Consider the following 14,002-nt stretch of genomic DNA (forward strand, 5'->3'; position numbering starts at 1 on the left):
TCACATGGATGGCACAAATCTCTGCACAAATACCCTCAAACTTTTCATACAACCACTCCCTGCGTGTACAAACATCGGGAAGGAGGGGATTCTACGGATCCTGCACGTATGGTATGTCTGTTTTCTGACCGTACGGTCTTTCTCCTTTATCCGTTGCTAGTCGTACAAGATCGTATGACTTAGTTTCCTGTGGGTGCAATGTTCCGCCGTACGGTATTCCTGCTCTTGCAGGTCATACACCGTACAAGCTATGCCAGTCTCCCTTCTTTGTCGACCGTACGCTGTACAGATAACTCAAACACTGCTACTCTCCCTTCTTTGTCGACCGTACGCTGTACAGATAACTCACACTCCCTCGACTGGTGTACGTCGTACGAGTGATCTAGTACGGGGTTCTAGTCATCCCCTACAAGTATCACTTGCGGGTCCTCGTCCTTGCCTAGATTGATTTTTTTCACATCCCTTTCCTCGTACTTGATGGGTTTATCTTGTTCAAACTAGTGGGTTGGCGTGTCATCCATCCGTGCCATTCCCTCTTGATATCTACCGCACTCGGGGGAAAAGGATTGTTCTTCCATCTCGCCGCTTGATTCTCCTATCTCACATATTTGAAGCATGTGACACTCTGGGTGGAAGACCTTATAGTCCTCCATTTGCCAATGAAAAAGTCCCGCCAGTGAACTGGTTCCATCCTCGGAACATTCGTCCAGTTCCAACACTCCTTCCTTGTCGGGTTCTTTCCCTCCTTTGTCTCCTGCAGAACCCCACTCCCATCTATTTGAATCTTCTGAGTCGGAGTCCGATGACGCGAGCTCTTCGCTAACGGACTGGTTCCTTAGATCAATTACATACTTATGACCGTCACTTTCGATTGAAAGCGTATTCCTTTTCCAGTTGTGGCTAGCTTTGGCCATGATCAGCCACCCCCTTCCTAGAAGAGCGTCGTACGCTTTCCTTTCTAGAGGGATGACTACAAAATCTAGAAGGAAGTGTTGAGTCCCGATTACCACCTTTTGTGCCATGAGGGTGCCAAGGGGTTTGATGCCGTGCTGATCCGCACCGACCAGGTGGAAGGTTGGTGGCCATAGAGTCAGCTTGCCGAGGTTTCGCCAAGTTTCCTCCGGCAATACGTTGACTCTGGACCCACCATCAACAATGATGTTTGTCAGCTTTTGTCCCAATATATCCATCTCTACCACTGCGGGTTTCGGTCCGATGCCCATTGCTAGTAGCATAGGGTTCATGGCATCTGTACCGGATCCCTTCACTGGGTCCGTACCAGACTTTGTCATCGTTTGGTGTTCCTGACCGATTCGGTTACATTTGTCAGCGCCATCCTTAACTGTGGCATGGTCTGTAGAAGGTCTGACACCCGTATGGGTATTGTGGTTTGTAACATTTGCTTGATGATATTCTTCTCTGGTTCCGATCGGATTGGTGTATCGACAGCCAGGTGCGAGGCCCTCCGCTCTCCAGCCATCGCTCGCTCGATATCTGCCCTTGCCTCCTGGAGTCTTTCTTTTTTTGTGTGAGGGTCCGGGTACATGGCTTTCTTGTTTTGCAACCTTGTGATTGGCAGTACGTCTTCTCTTGATCCCTCCACATCGAGCATGTTCACCCCTTTTTGTTTTGGACAATCTATGTCCTTGTGATTTCCTGGACCGTACCATCTGCACAGCAAACTTCCTACATCACCTCCGTTTTGGCATTCTCGGGCAAAGTGACCCCATTCGTTGCACTTCCTGCACTAAATCATGGGTCGCCTCTTCCCGTCGTATTGAATTCTTCTCCTCGGTGTGTTATTATTGGATCTGTTGTTACCCCCCCGATTGTTTCTGTACCCTCTAGGTGAAGCCTCATAGTTTACTGTTAGCTTCGACGGTGTCGCAGGCAGTGTGGCTTGGTCGGGTTGGGCGTAGAGCACTTGTGTGCTCCGTGCTTTCAAGTTGTATGGGCATTCCTTAGTGGAATGTCCCATTACTCGACAGATGTCATAGAAAACTTTACGGGGACAACTTCCTTTAGTGTGTCCTTCAGTCTTGCAGTCAGTACACCATAGTTCTTTTCCTTCCCTACCACTTTCTTTCTCACCTTTTAACTCCTTCATCATCCTCATCATATCCTTCCGGAGTGCTTGCACGGTTTTGGATCCCCCGTCACTGTCTTCTTCCGTGCTGTCACCATCACTGGTCCGTCGCTTCCCCCGGGATGTCTTGTTTTCACTTTCAATATCCATGGCACGGTTGTATGCTTCATCGTACGATGGCAGAGGGACTACTTTCATCATCCTTCTCAGGGATGGTACCAATCCTTCTACGAACCATCGCTTCTTGAGGCCATCTGCCAGCTAGTTCTCCATTTTGTTAAGCAATTCCCTTAGCCTTCTGTTATATGCACGCACACTTTTGTTTTTTCCTTGTTTGGTGTTGTAAATTTCCGTCGCAATCTCGTTGTCATCCTGTAGGAGTTTGAATTCTTCCTCGAAGGCCTTCTTCAGATTGCTTCAGGATGTTTTATGCTGAGCATCAAGGTCTGTGTACCAGTCAATAGCTATTCCTCGCAAAGTGGCCGGAAATGCCTTCACCCAGTAGTCCCGGTCGTCCTGGCCATTTGCTTCCCAGATGGTGACGCATGTCTTGCAATGCCGTACGGGGTCCTCTCACCCGTCGCCCATGAATTTTGGAAGGTTTTGTTTCTCTAGGGTGTGTGCCATCGTTCTTTTCTGTGCGGTTTTATGTCGTGCTTGGAAATGGCTATATGTCGGGAAGGTACTATGTGTCCGGAGGGTACCGTACGCTCCTGGTCTGGTTGGGCCCCTGCCAACCGGGCTTTGGTCACCTTCACTTCTATAGTCCCTCCTTCCTGGGGTTTCCAGATCCGATCTTCCTATTTTGATGCCCTCTGACAAGGACAAGTTTTTAATGCCGAAGAACGTTGCTTCGAAAATAGTGGCAATTTCCTCGTGCAGGTCTCGTACCGCCTCCTCTCCTTGTTCGGAAAATTCCGATTGGGTGCTTTGTGATTCGGTTCTGGAGTCTTCTTCACTTGATGTCGAGTGTGGGGTCTGGTCGGCGAGATATTTCTTCGCTACGTCTGGAAGTGGCAGGGTCCTGGCGACCTCGGCCAACTCCTTCCACGTACACGGTTTTTGCCTCTCCCGACTACAACTCACACTCCGACTTCTGCTGTGTTTCTCCAGACTCCTCGAGTCGGCAACCTCTCTTAGTTGTCATCTCCTGTCGGCTTGTTCTTTTATGTGGAGAGATCGCCGTACAGTTCCCTCGTTTACTCCTTCGGTAGTAGTGGTACGTCTATCTTTGTTTGGTCGTAGGGGCATCAAGTGCCAGAGGTACGACGCTGATTGGCCTCCCTCTCCTCTTCCTCCCTACGACTCCGTTCCTCGTACCGTCGGAGAACTTGTTGCCGCCGAAGTTCCTTTTCCGATTCCTCCCTTTGGTCTTGGAGTGCAATCAAATTCCTAGCGAGTAACCTTGGAATACTTTTGAGTAGGTCAAAGACGGGGGTGCTAACGGTGAGTTCACCACGTACCGTACCTTCTAAGACGGCTCTCTCCTGAGCCTCTCGCCGTACGTACTGCGTGACGAACACGTCCCACAACTCCACCAAGTTTGTTGTCAACTGATCCTCTCGTTCCTCTTCCGCGGTACTCTCTTCGTGCATGTCGCTGTCCACGACAAGTAATTGCTGGTTAAATGGTCGGCCCATTAATTGCTTCTGCCTGCCGCCATGGTTATCTCTAGGTTCATTCAGGCAACGGCGCCAAAATGTTTAGTCCTAAATGTATAGTTTGTGAATGATCAGATAACACAGTATTCCCTGCACGTACCAAGTATTCATGGGACAAAACAATCATAACATAAATGACATGATAATAAGTAGACCAGAAAGTTATATCTTTATTCCCATGTCCAGAATTGTCCATACATAATCCCCCCTGCTGAGGTTCCAACCAAACAATATATAGACCCGACGGTTGGCCAAGTTGCCAACCGTCACCAACTCCCAACTACCCGACAGGAACCTCTCGGCAACAGCAAAACATAACCACACATAACACACTTATAATTATTATTCATACTAACATACGTTTTTACCCCTAACAACAACCGTATGGCCGAAGGAAGAGATCCACGAAAGGAAATGGTCATAGTTATGGGAATCCTAGTAGAGGCAATTATTTCACAAAGGATAAAACCAAAGAAGCCAAAGAAAAGATGTCACATCACGCAGCCATGCAAGTAGCAGTGGAAAGAAGAAAATAAGACCAAGGGTGCAGAAGGGCGAGAAGGTGACAATGGATACCCTGACATTTGAGATTGTCATTGGTAGTGATTGTCACACATAATGGGATAGCACGACAAACGACCACCCGATGAAAACTTCGTTTAGGAATGTATAGGTAGATAAAGCCATTTTGATGCTTGTGTTTAACATACAAGAGTTTGAGCCGGTGCTTCGAACTATGGTGGCAGAATATGATTTAGGCTCGCACAAGTCCATCATGCAGTTCCAGCGAAATTCAGTTGTGATATCATTCGAGTCGAAGGAGTTCACAAGGGTTTTCGGTATCTCGTCTAGCAATTTCAAAGTGGCCAAGCCCTCGCCCTGGATGCCCACAGAGGAGAAAGACAGGTTGCTCAGACTAGTATGCCAAAGTGACCTCTCACTCAAATAGTGGGATAGTCTATGCAATAGCAACAATAGTCGAGGGATGAAAAAATCTTTCATCGTAAACGCAAAATGGAGGTGCATTCTTGACCTAGTAAAGAGCTAACTCACAGGAGCGAGTAGGGCTTCAGATATAGCTGTATGGATGCTGAAACTCATGAATGGCATCATGATGGGAAAAGTCTATAACTAGGCAAAATTGTTATCAGAATGCATTGAGGAGTTTCTAACTCTCGAACATGAGACTTTTTGCTTGTGTCACCATGCCATAGCACTTTTTCTTGAGGCATTGAAAACCCAACTACCAACCAACCATTGTGGAAAGTTTACACCAGCTAGCCAAGTGGATCCTAGCAAACTGGCAATGTTCTATTGGACTCATCTGGATATAGTATACACTTACGACTAAAGAGGATTACAGCCAATTGTTCTGAAAGAGAAGACAACAGGAAAGTACAAGGCTGAGCAAGGAGGAAAAAGACAACCCTGAGGAAGAGGAACGATGGGGGTGTCATCTTCCCTAGGTGAGAGTGGGGACGACTTTAGAATGGAATGCCACAAAGAGCAAGGTGGCAAGGAAGACGTTGAGGATGTGCAGGTTGTCGAAGGTGAATAGGAGGAGTTTGTGGCGGAAGTGGTAGTACCCAAGGGGACCTTACCATCATCATGGGTTGTAGTGGCTGAGTGGGGAACAAGGAAAGCTAAAGCAAGGAGAATTGTGTTTGCACCACCACAGTTGCCCCCTACGCCACACCTAGTGACATCACGAAGTACAGGAGTTGTCCCCTTTGATGCACGTGTGGGCATCCAGCACACTACGCTTCTCCACATCATAGGGAGTTCAGGAGGTGACCCCGATCATTGTGTTTAGTGTTAGTAGCCGATACACCTATGACCAAGAATGCTACACTCACAACCGAAGGTACACCACCCACAATTGAGAAAGCCACACCTACTATAGAAGGTTCCACACTTGGGAATGTTGCACCTCCACCTGAGAGTATCGGAGGGTTGGTGGCAGCAGATGATGCAACAAAGTAAGTAGATATGAGACTTGATAGTTTCCTGGACAAGTTTGATATGGGTATTGTTGAGACCCCACCACCTTCACCCATCTTACCAGTGGGAACCCACTTCCAATGGGAAGTAGACACAACAAAAGCTCGTACTAGCGAGAGCAGGAAGCAGGGCCAACCACAAGGGAGGAGATACCAACTATAGTCGAAGAGGTGATTGAGGGTGATAGTGAGGAAGAGAGTGCACATTTGGGAGATGCCCCTTTGGTGGATGTGTCAAGCAAGAGAGAGGTTCATGATGACCACATTGAGGTCTCAAAACCTGAACTACAGGATGCTCTCGGATCTATACAAAGATACTTGGCAAAGTTGGAGGGCATGGCTACAGTCGCACAAGGGTAGCTGACCTTGCCAAACAAGTGGATATCGAATTTGCCTTAGCAGAGGCGAAGAGACTCCTCACCTTCAGGAGGGATGGTTGCAAGTAGGAGTTCGCCCAACACTTTACAGCCCATGGATGGCTAGCCATAGAGATGCCTAAGATGATAGAAGCATGGCGCAAGCCACACTGGTGTTGGGACCGGGCTCAAAATTTTGTATATTGCATTCGAAATCATTTGGCGAGCTCATTTTTTTGCACTGTTGGAAGTGCTGAATTTTGGCTTTTGATATGCCTCTCGTGATAAAAATCCTAGGGTTTAGGGTTTTTGGAGGATTTTTATTTTGCTCAGTTTCCCCTTTGTTCTCTCGGGCCATGTTATGTCTCGCAGTTGATCAGCATCAGCCAGTTTCCTCACCTTAGGTCATGATTGGGAGGGTTCTCTGTTGTAGGTTTATCGGCCCGACACGTCAGGTTTCTATATCGGGCCGATTGCCTAAAATATTTGTTCCCTAAGGATCATGTAATTCCCCCGGTGACTAAAGCTTAGTCATATTTTTCCATAGGATGGCCCCATCGCACGATCACTTTATCCATTATGAGTCCCACGTGCTTGAATTCTTCACTTGAGTGTCGGCCTCAATATCCCAGTTGTGCGAGATAAGTAAATCATATGTATGTGTGAACGGGTGTTACCCCGCTAGTATATTCAGAGTGGGTCCTTCTCGCGCGGGATAAGCTGAAAGCATCATGCAAAGAGAGGTGTTATCTTGTGAGCATCATCATGTAGTTTCCTAATAGCGCGGGATAAGACTAAGGCCTATTTAGAGAAAAAATGCTAGTCTCGCGCCACATTTGAGACAGGAGGAAGGTCACGCAGGATAAGGCATGCGAGGCAATGAAGTGGAGGTTTCCCTTATCCTGCAAAGTATAAAGGCACAAAAAAGGCCGCGCGGGATAAGCTCCAAGTCAAAGCGGGTTGGATTCTCTTATCCCACAGGGTAAAAGGAAGGCATAAAGACTCACACGGGACAGGAAAATGAATCGAAGAAAGAAGGTTTTCCTTATCCCACGCATTACCGTAGGGATAAGGAAAAGGCCACGGGATAAGAAGAGAAAGAAATAATAAGTGAAAATGCTTATCCTGCGCCACATTTGAGACAGGAGAAAACTCACACGGGATAAGAAATAGAAAGGAAGGAAGGGGTTTTCCCTTATCCCGCATTGGGTAGAATACAAGGCTAAAGGTCTCGTGGGATACGAAAGACAAAGAAAAAGGGGCTTATCCCGTGCCATGATGAGCAATACGAAGAGGTCACATGAGATAAGGAGGATAGAAGAGAATAAGCAAGAGGGCTTATCCCATGTAGCAATGGTGACCCAAGATCCAGCACATGAAGAGGCAAGAAGCAAAGATAAAGGTGCAACGTGAGACAAGAATGAACAAAGGTTACTAAAGTGATCCTTATCCCGTGGGGGTCCCGATCAGTCAGCAAAAGGTCATGGGATAAGAAGATGAAGCGAAGAAAGAAGGTTTTCCTTATCCCGTGCGTTCCTGTGGGGATAAGGAAAACGCTGCGGGATAAGAAGAGGTTAAAGAAAAAGGCAAAATGCTTATCCCACGTGGAGGGAATGCATAGTCAGGCGACAAAGGGGCAAAGAAACACAAGCAGTGCTGATTAATGAATGGTGCAGCTATAGAAAAGAGGTTGAGCAGGGTTAAAGAATATAGCACGGGATAAGAAAAAGTGAAGGGAAGCAGGACTCAAAGGGCTTATCCCGCAGAGGCAAAAGGGATGTTTCTAAAGGCCGCGAGATAAGGAAACAAGACAAGGAACGAAGATGAAAGCATAGCACAAGACAAGGACGGTCGAAGGATGTTAACAAAAGGCTTATCCCGCAGAGGTAAAAAGAGTGTTTCCAAAGGCCGCGGGATAAGGAAACATAAGGGCGATGGAGAAGGGGCTTATCTCGCGAAGGAAATAAGAGCGCCCCCACGGCTCGTGGGATAAGAAAGCGAAGGAGCACAGAGATGAATTTCCTTATCCCGCGCGTCCCTGCAGGGATAAGGAAAAGGTCAAAGCCACAGAGGGAGATAGAGCTCCCCATTATCCCACAGTGTGAAAGCGATAGAATGAGGGGCTCGCGAGGTAAGTAAGAACAAGGAGAACAGTGTAACTTGTTATCCCACGATGCCTAAGGCCATGAGATGGAATCATAGCAAGCGTAACACGCATGTTATGCGATTCGCAAAAAACGCCACCATGCAACCTGATGGTCAAATTATCCACGTGGAGGGTTGGCAGAGGTTGACCAGAGGACAGAGGGGAGTATTTTGAGGACATGGCACATGTAGATTGGCCAGATTCCACTTTTCGAAAGGAGAGACGCTGTCGATAGAGAATTGTTGTGCCAACACGCTGCAGGTATTTTTTTGCGACCAAATCAAATCGTATTTCAGCGATGGCGTCAAGAGGGAGCTCGCATTTAATGAGGCTCGGACAGAAGATCAGTTGAGCGGCTCCATGAAATCTGAGGATCTTCTGTCAATGAGATTTCACTGCCTCGAGCACATCTAAGGGTCTCCAATCAATAAGATGTAAGGACGCAGGGCAGGTGTGGATTACTAAATGTAGTAATCCAGATTCAAAGGCCAGTCAAATGCAGTAGAGGATGAACTAAATGCGGCAGATTTCTGTGAGGCTCGAAGCCCCTACTATTGATTGTCCTTGTGATTTGTGGTCCCAGATCCCAGAGGCTATCTTCATGGCCGTTTGCATTGATTGTCTCCAAGTGGATTGTGTGCAAAGCAGGAGAATGGACACATCATGGCCTATCCATGTCCCAGGCAATCAAATTTTGACGTGTGTCTCACCTGGCCTGTAGCTTGTTTTGCTCCCTTGTGTCTATAAAACGGAATTCAGGGCCAGTTAGAAGGGGTGGATTTGAATGTAATCTTAATTTTGGAAGCAAAGCTTCCATGCATGTATAGTGCAAGTCTTAATGCCAGTTAGAGTTTTCTTTCAGTTTGTAGTTCTTAATGTCTCAAACAGTTGTAACCAAAATACAAGCAGATTTAGAGGTTTTATTTGCAGTTGTCTCTCTTATGTATGCTCTATTTTATGAAATGAAATGATCAAGGGTCTTTTGTTTTTTCCCTGCAAGTCAGGTGTATATCTTGTTGTTTGCTTCTCTTCAAGGAAGAGATTAATTTGCTTGTTCAAGGTATAGAGATAGTGTTGTGTATATATGAGATTCTCAAGTATGGCTGTTGGTGAAATCAAAAGGGAGAATGTCGGTGTAATGCATTAACATTTCAAGCTCAATGGTTGCATGTTACCGTGTTTGGATGTTAAATCTGCATATAGTGAAGTTGACTTTGCTGCCCATACAAGACACTGGTCATGGTTATTGTTTCCAGTCTTTAGAGTCATTCCTTTATCAAAATCTCTTTTGTTTTCTGTTTTTATTTTCAGCATTAGGAGTAGGATTAGTGTAGAAACCCCCCAATGAAGTGCGTAGATGCCTATAAACTAAGGTTGTAGCCAAAACCAGGAGTTTATCCATCTTCCTTAGTACATTTTCATTGGGATGATCTGTTGAAAGTTGTAGTGTCTTGAGTGTTTTGAAGTTGAAAGTTATTAGACACTACATAGGTTCACCTGCCTTGGTCTCGCAGAGCCAAAAGTGTAGAAGATCTCAGTCATTGTGACTGGATCTCGTTCGTTGGCCAAATCCTTCCCCAAGTTTGTCAATGAGTTAGTGACAATTTCTCTAGGACTCAGGAACTGTTGGTTTGGGAACCAACAACTGGCAGGAGAGGCAAGTTGTATGATAGACACCCTCCACACTATGGAGAACGTGTTTCGGGACACATTTTTCTGGCAACAGAAGGCAACCCACTTCGTTGATGAATCTAAGACAGAGAGAGTGGCCACAGTAGAGCAGGCGGCAGCCACTCAGGAGGAGTTGATGCAGCAGCAGGGACTGACCACTGCCAAGAGGGAATGGAGAGTGGCCTTGGAGGGGCAGCTTGAGCAAGAGAGGGCAATCAGAACAAGGAAGGAGCTTCGGCTTGTAGAGATGGAGGAATGTTTGGCAGCAATGACTGGAGAGCTTAGAAGTACCAAGAAGGACTTGATGGAGGTCGTATCAATGGTACAAGTAGCACAAGAGAGGCAAAAGGTAGCAGAGCCGAGTACTATATATTTTTGGATAGTACTCGACGATTGGTATATTTTATTAATATTTTTGTGTTTTCACAAACTAGTCAATTATTTGGACATTTTGGCACTTGGAAAGGATTTGTTTTCTTTAGATGTCATTATTAGATCTACTTTGCATATATTAAGATTTTTAGGGTTTGATTATTTCATCTTGAGTTATCATGGGTTTTTTTGTTTATCTTGTTGTTGTCATTTTGACAAAGGGTAATTATGAGTCTTGGCGAAATGGCATCCTAAACATCTTAAGTGGCTAGATCTTTTGCCTTATTTGAATGGATTCATACTTGAACCAACCACACCAAGAGGTAGATTAGCTTGGGGTATTATCATAGACCATGCTGTAGGAGTTATTTTGTCTAGTGTTGATCATGACACTGCGTGGGCTTTATCAGACCTTGAGTGTCCTTACACATGGACCAGACTTTGGAAGATGCATGAAGACCCTCATATCTCTCCATTCCTAGAGGATCTTGCAACATATTGTCTTATTCTCCTTACACATGTAGATTTTATATCCTTTGATTATAATAATTTAGAGGAGCTTGAGTATATCACTGGTCTTGCATGTTCCAATGCATTAGAGGCTTGTCTTGTAATTTCTACTCCTCACATTGAGATCCCATCTCAATCATCATCTTCAGTTGTTCTTAATCAGCTTGGCATTGGCACATGCATGACCCCCATTGATTCAATGCAACAAGACATTTTTCTTCAAACATGGCTACTTGGGATTGGTATCTTGTAGGCATATCATCCTTGTTTCTGGAGTCTCATATTGCAGATTTGAAGGATTATCTTGAGGACATCCATCTCCTCTTTGTTGACAGCCTCATCAGTGTTGTCAACCCATCTTCATGACCCATGGAGCCTGTTCTACATTAATTTTCACAGAGTCTTAGACTATCACCTTCTACATTGATTGGGCATGTACTTGATTGATTTGAGGCATCATCATCCTTTATGGACATAACAACATTTGAACAGTTTCCAAAGGCACACACTATTTGGATTTGGATTCCTACTACTTCCAGTTTATGGGAGTGGCTTTTCATATCTCCAGTGGATTTGTTTCTTCCTAGGGGAGAAATTTTGTTTCCAGGCAATGGATCTTGATCCATCTTCAAGCTTTCGTCATTGGCACAGGAGCTACTTCTTCATTGAGGGGATTCCTATCCTCTTTTTCTCTCTCATGGGGGGACATTCCTTGTAGTTGTGTGATAGATGTAGTCCTTGGGGGATCACATCAAGTCCTCCTTTCCTACTCTCACTAGTGCATTTATTTCATTTTCTCTCTTTCGGAAATGAGTTTTTCTCATGTAGTTTTCTCCTTTTTTCTCATTTACAGGTTAATTTAATGATCGGATTCCTGTTTGGATCAATTCTCTCAAGGTTGCACAGCATCAATCATGGCTTCTTCTCTTCATATGTGATAGTTGTTTTGGTTGCAGGTGATTTTTGGAAGTTGTGGGATTAGCTATCTACTCTAACTAATGGATCCTAAGAAACATTAACTTAGAGTCATGATGGAATAATTCAGGCAACTTTCAGACACAGAGCCACATTTTATAATTTGGGAAATGTCCATAGTACTCACAGAATACTTTCCTGCAATCTTTGGCACCCTGCCGGCTGTAAGGCATTTTAAAAATAGCACTACAAAATATTTTGACTTCTCTATTTCGTATATTAAAAATATTAGTTATTGTCACTGGTAATTAATATATATGTTTATATATGGACATGCGTGCGCATGCACTAAGAGATGATTTCTCACTTTGATGGGGTACATCCTTGATTGACATATAAATATTACTACATTCATTCATATTCTTATATTATATTCAATCTGTAAATATAACATATTTATCATGTATTTACTTGGTAGTCACGTGAATAGAAACAAAATTGGTATGCTATGCAATAGCGTGCAGTCAATAGTACAAGCTATTCAGAATTCCTATCACAATCACATCCAAATAAGTGCAGGTCTCTGCCTGAATAGGAAACAGTGTGCGGAGGGAAGAAGCCAAAGCTTTAAGACAATGAATGAATGACGTACTTGAGATTTATTTTATATTCTCTTTTATCATATCCTGGTTTACTATGCTTCTTATATTTTAGTGCTGATCTGCCTTTTATGATGATATCCAAAACCATAATTCATGAGACAAATACCTGTATGTGAATGGGTGCCTGTACTTAGAATACAAAATTGCAGGCTGCACAGTATTAAAGCATTGAAGCTTCTTTGTCTATATGTTGTCTGCTTCTCCATGCATACTTAAGGTGTGCTCTACAAAAACTTACATTCTGGAATTTTGCTTTAGTATCAGGCATGACCACACAAGAATTTCCTTTTAGTCTGTAATGTTTTCTGTATTGTTGATATTGAACATTCCTTCTGCATCACAGATTTAAAGCAAATTGGCCTTTCCAAATTATTGAAACTTGATGCCTATGATATCTTGTTCTTAATTTTGGAAGAATATCATTTTAATAGTTTCCAGAAGGAAAAACATATTTTATAAAATTGGACCCGACCACAATGGTTTGTCTATACAGATCAAAGTGAACAGGAGACTGGGCCTTTGTCACCAGTTCAGATATCAAAAGGGAGTTTCAAAATGGGTATAGGAACTATTTTTCGTGTCGCAAAGCAAGCCTATGTTGCTGCAGCAGCTGCTAAGAAACCAGAAACCGAAATGTTGCCTTTAAGATGTTGTCTGATGTCAATTTCTCTTCCATGGGAGACTCTTGCTCGTGATCTATTATTTAAGGTGAGTTTCTCTTCAGTTTGCACTAAATCTGTGTAGTACATGATCTAGTCATGCAAATGGCTTTGTGATACATAGTTTAAGCTGAGCTTCTAATCATGCTATCACTGAATTTGAATTCTGATTCCTGCTGACCATGCAGAGTTTGTCAAAAAGAGACATTTAATGTAAATTCTATACATGTGGAGCTCGTATTTACAATTATTTGGACGTTCAAAAATTGGTGTACATCTCTACTGCAAGTTGCAGATGCAATCATACAGATGGAATGTAGGGAGTTGGGAGTCGTCTGCTGAAAATAATGTTTATCAAGTATCCAGTCTTAACTTATTGCCACTATTTATGCACACATTTTGCTGAGATCAGAATGGGAGTAACGCAGTTCGTTCTTTTTTCAGCAAGCAACTTATTCCAGCTTTTGTGTTTTATATGTGTACTCAGTGATATGTACAATTGTGATACCTGTAGAAGATGTTGTGATGAAATTTGTAATCACAGTACCCTTGTATTTTAAGTTATATAAGTTATTCATTTATTTTAAGTAACGTTGCATTGGCATTCAAGCTCTTTGCAGAAATTCCTATGAGTGAAATTTGTAAGTTTAAATTATGAAGTCGTGAATTTGTAGTTTCCAGAGTTCTATAGGTTCAGAGATGGTGCAAAATGTATGCCATAGTGACCAAACTTCGACTGGGCATAGATTCTGCTGGCAGATTTCTGACGTGGACTTAAAATTGGCACTTAGAATGGGAAAATTAAAAAAACAGTGAAATATATAGATTTTTAAATGATTTAAACTTTTTTCTATGCACCTTTCAGAAATCAACTTAAATATATAATTAACTAATCAATTACAAGCTATTTTGATCAAATACACAAGTATTTTAGTAAATAAATACAAAAGTGGATTCGAATTAA

The 14,002-nt window shown here is 43.7% G+C and overlaps 1 protein-coding gene across 10 annotated transcripts in view; it reads left to right on the plus strand.

The window, feature by feature from the left end:
• The window catches only part of LOC131060225 (uncharacterized), a 332,812-nt gene extending 319,187 nt beyond the window's left edge, over positions 1-13,625 (plus strand). For all 10 annotated transcript variants that reach the window (XM_059211028.1, XM_059211029.1, XM_057993388.2 and 7 more), the window contains 2 exons: positions 12,873-13,087; positions 13,227-13,625. In XM_059211028.1, coding sequence (XP_059067011.1) covers positions 12,873-13,087; positions 13,227-13,250 — 239 coding nt within the window. In that variant the 3' untranslated portion in view covers positions 13,251-13,625. The remainder of the gene's footprint in view (positions 1-12,872; positions 13,088-13,226) is intronic.
• The last annotated feature ends 377 nt before the right edge of the window (positions 13,626-14,002 follow it).

The sequence above is a fragment of the Cryptomeria japonica genome, chromosome 9, assembly GCF_030272615.1.
Source record: "Cryptomeria japonica chromosome 9, Sugi_1.0, whole genome shotgun sequence".
NCBI lineage: Eukaryota > Viridiplantae > Streptophyta > Pinopsida > Cupressales > Cupressaceae > Cryptomeria > Cryptomeria japonica.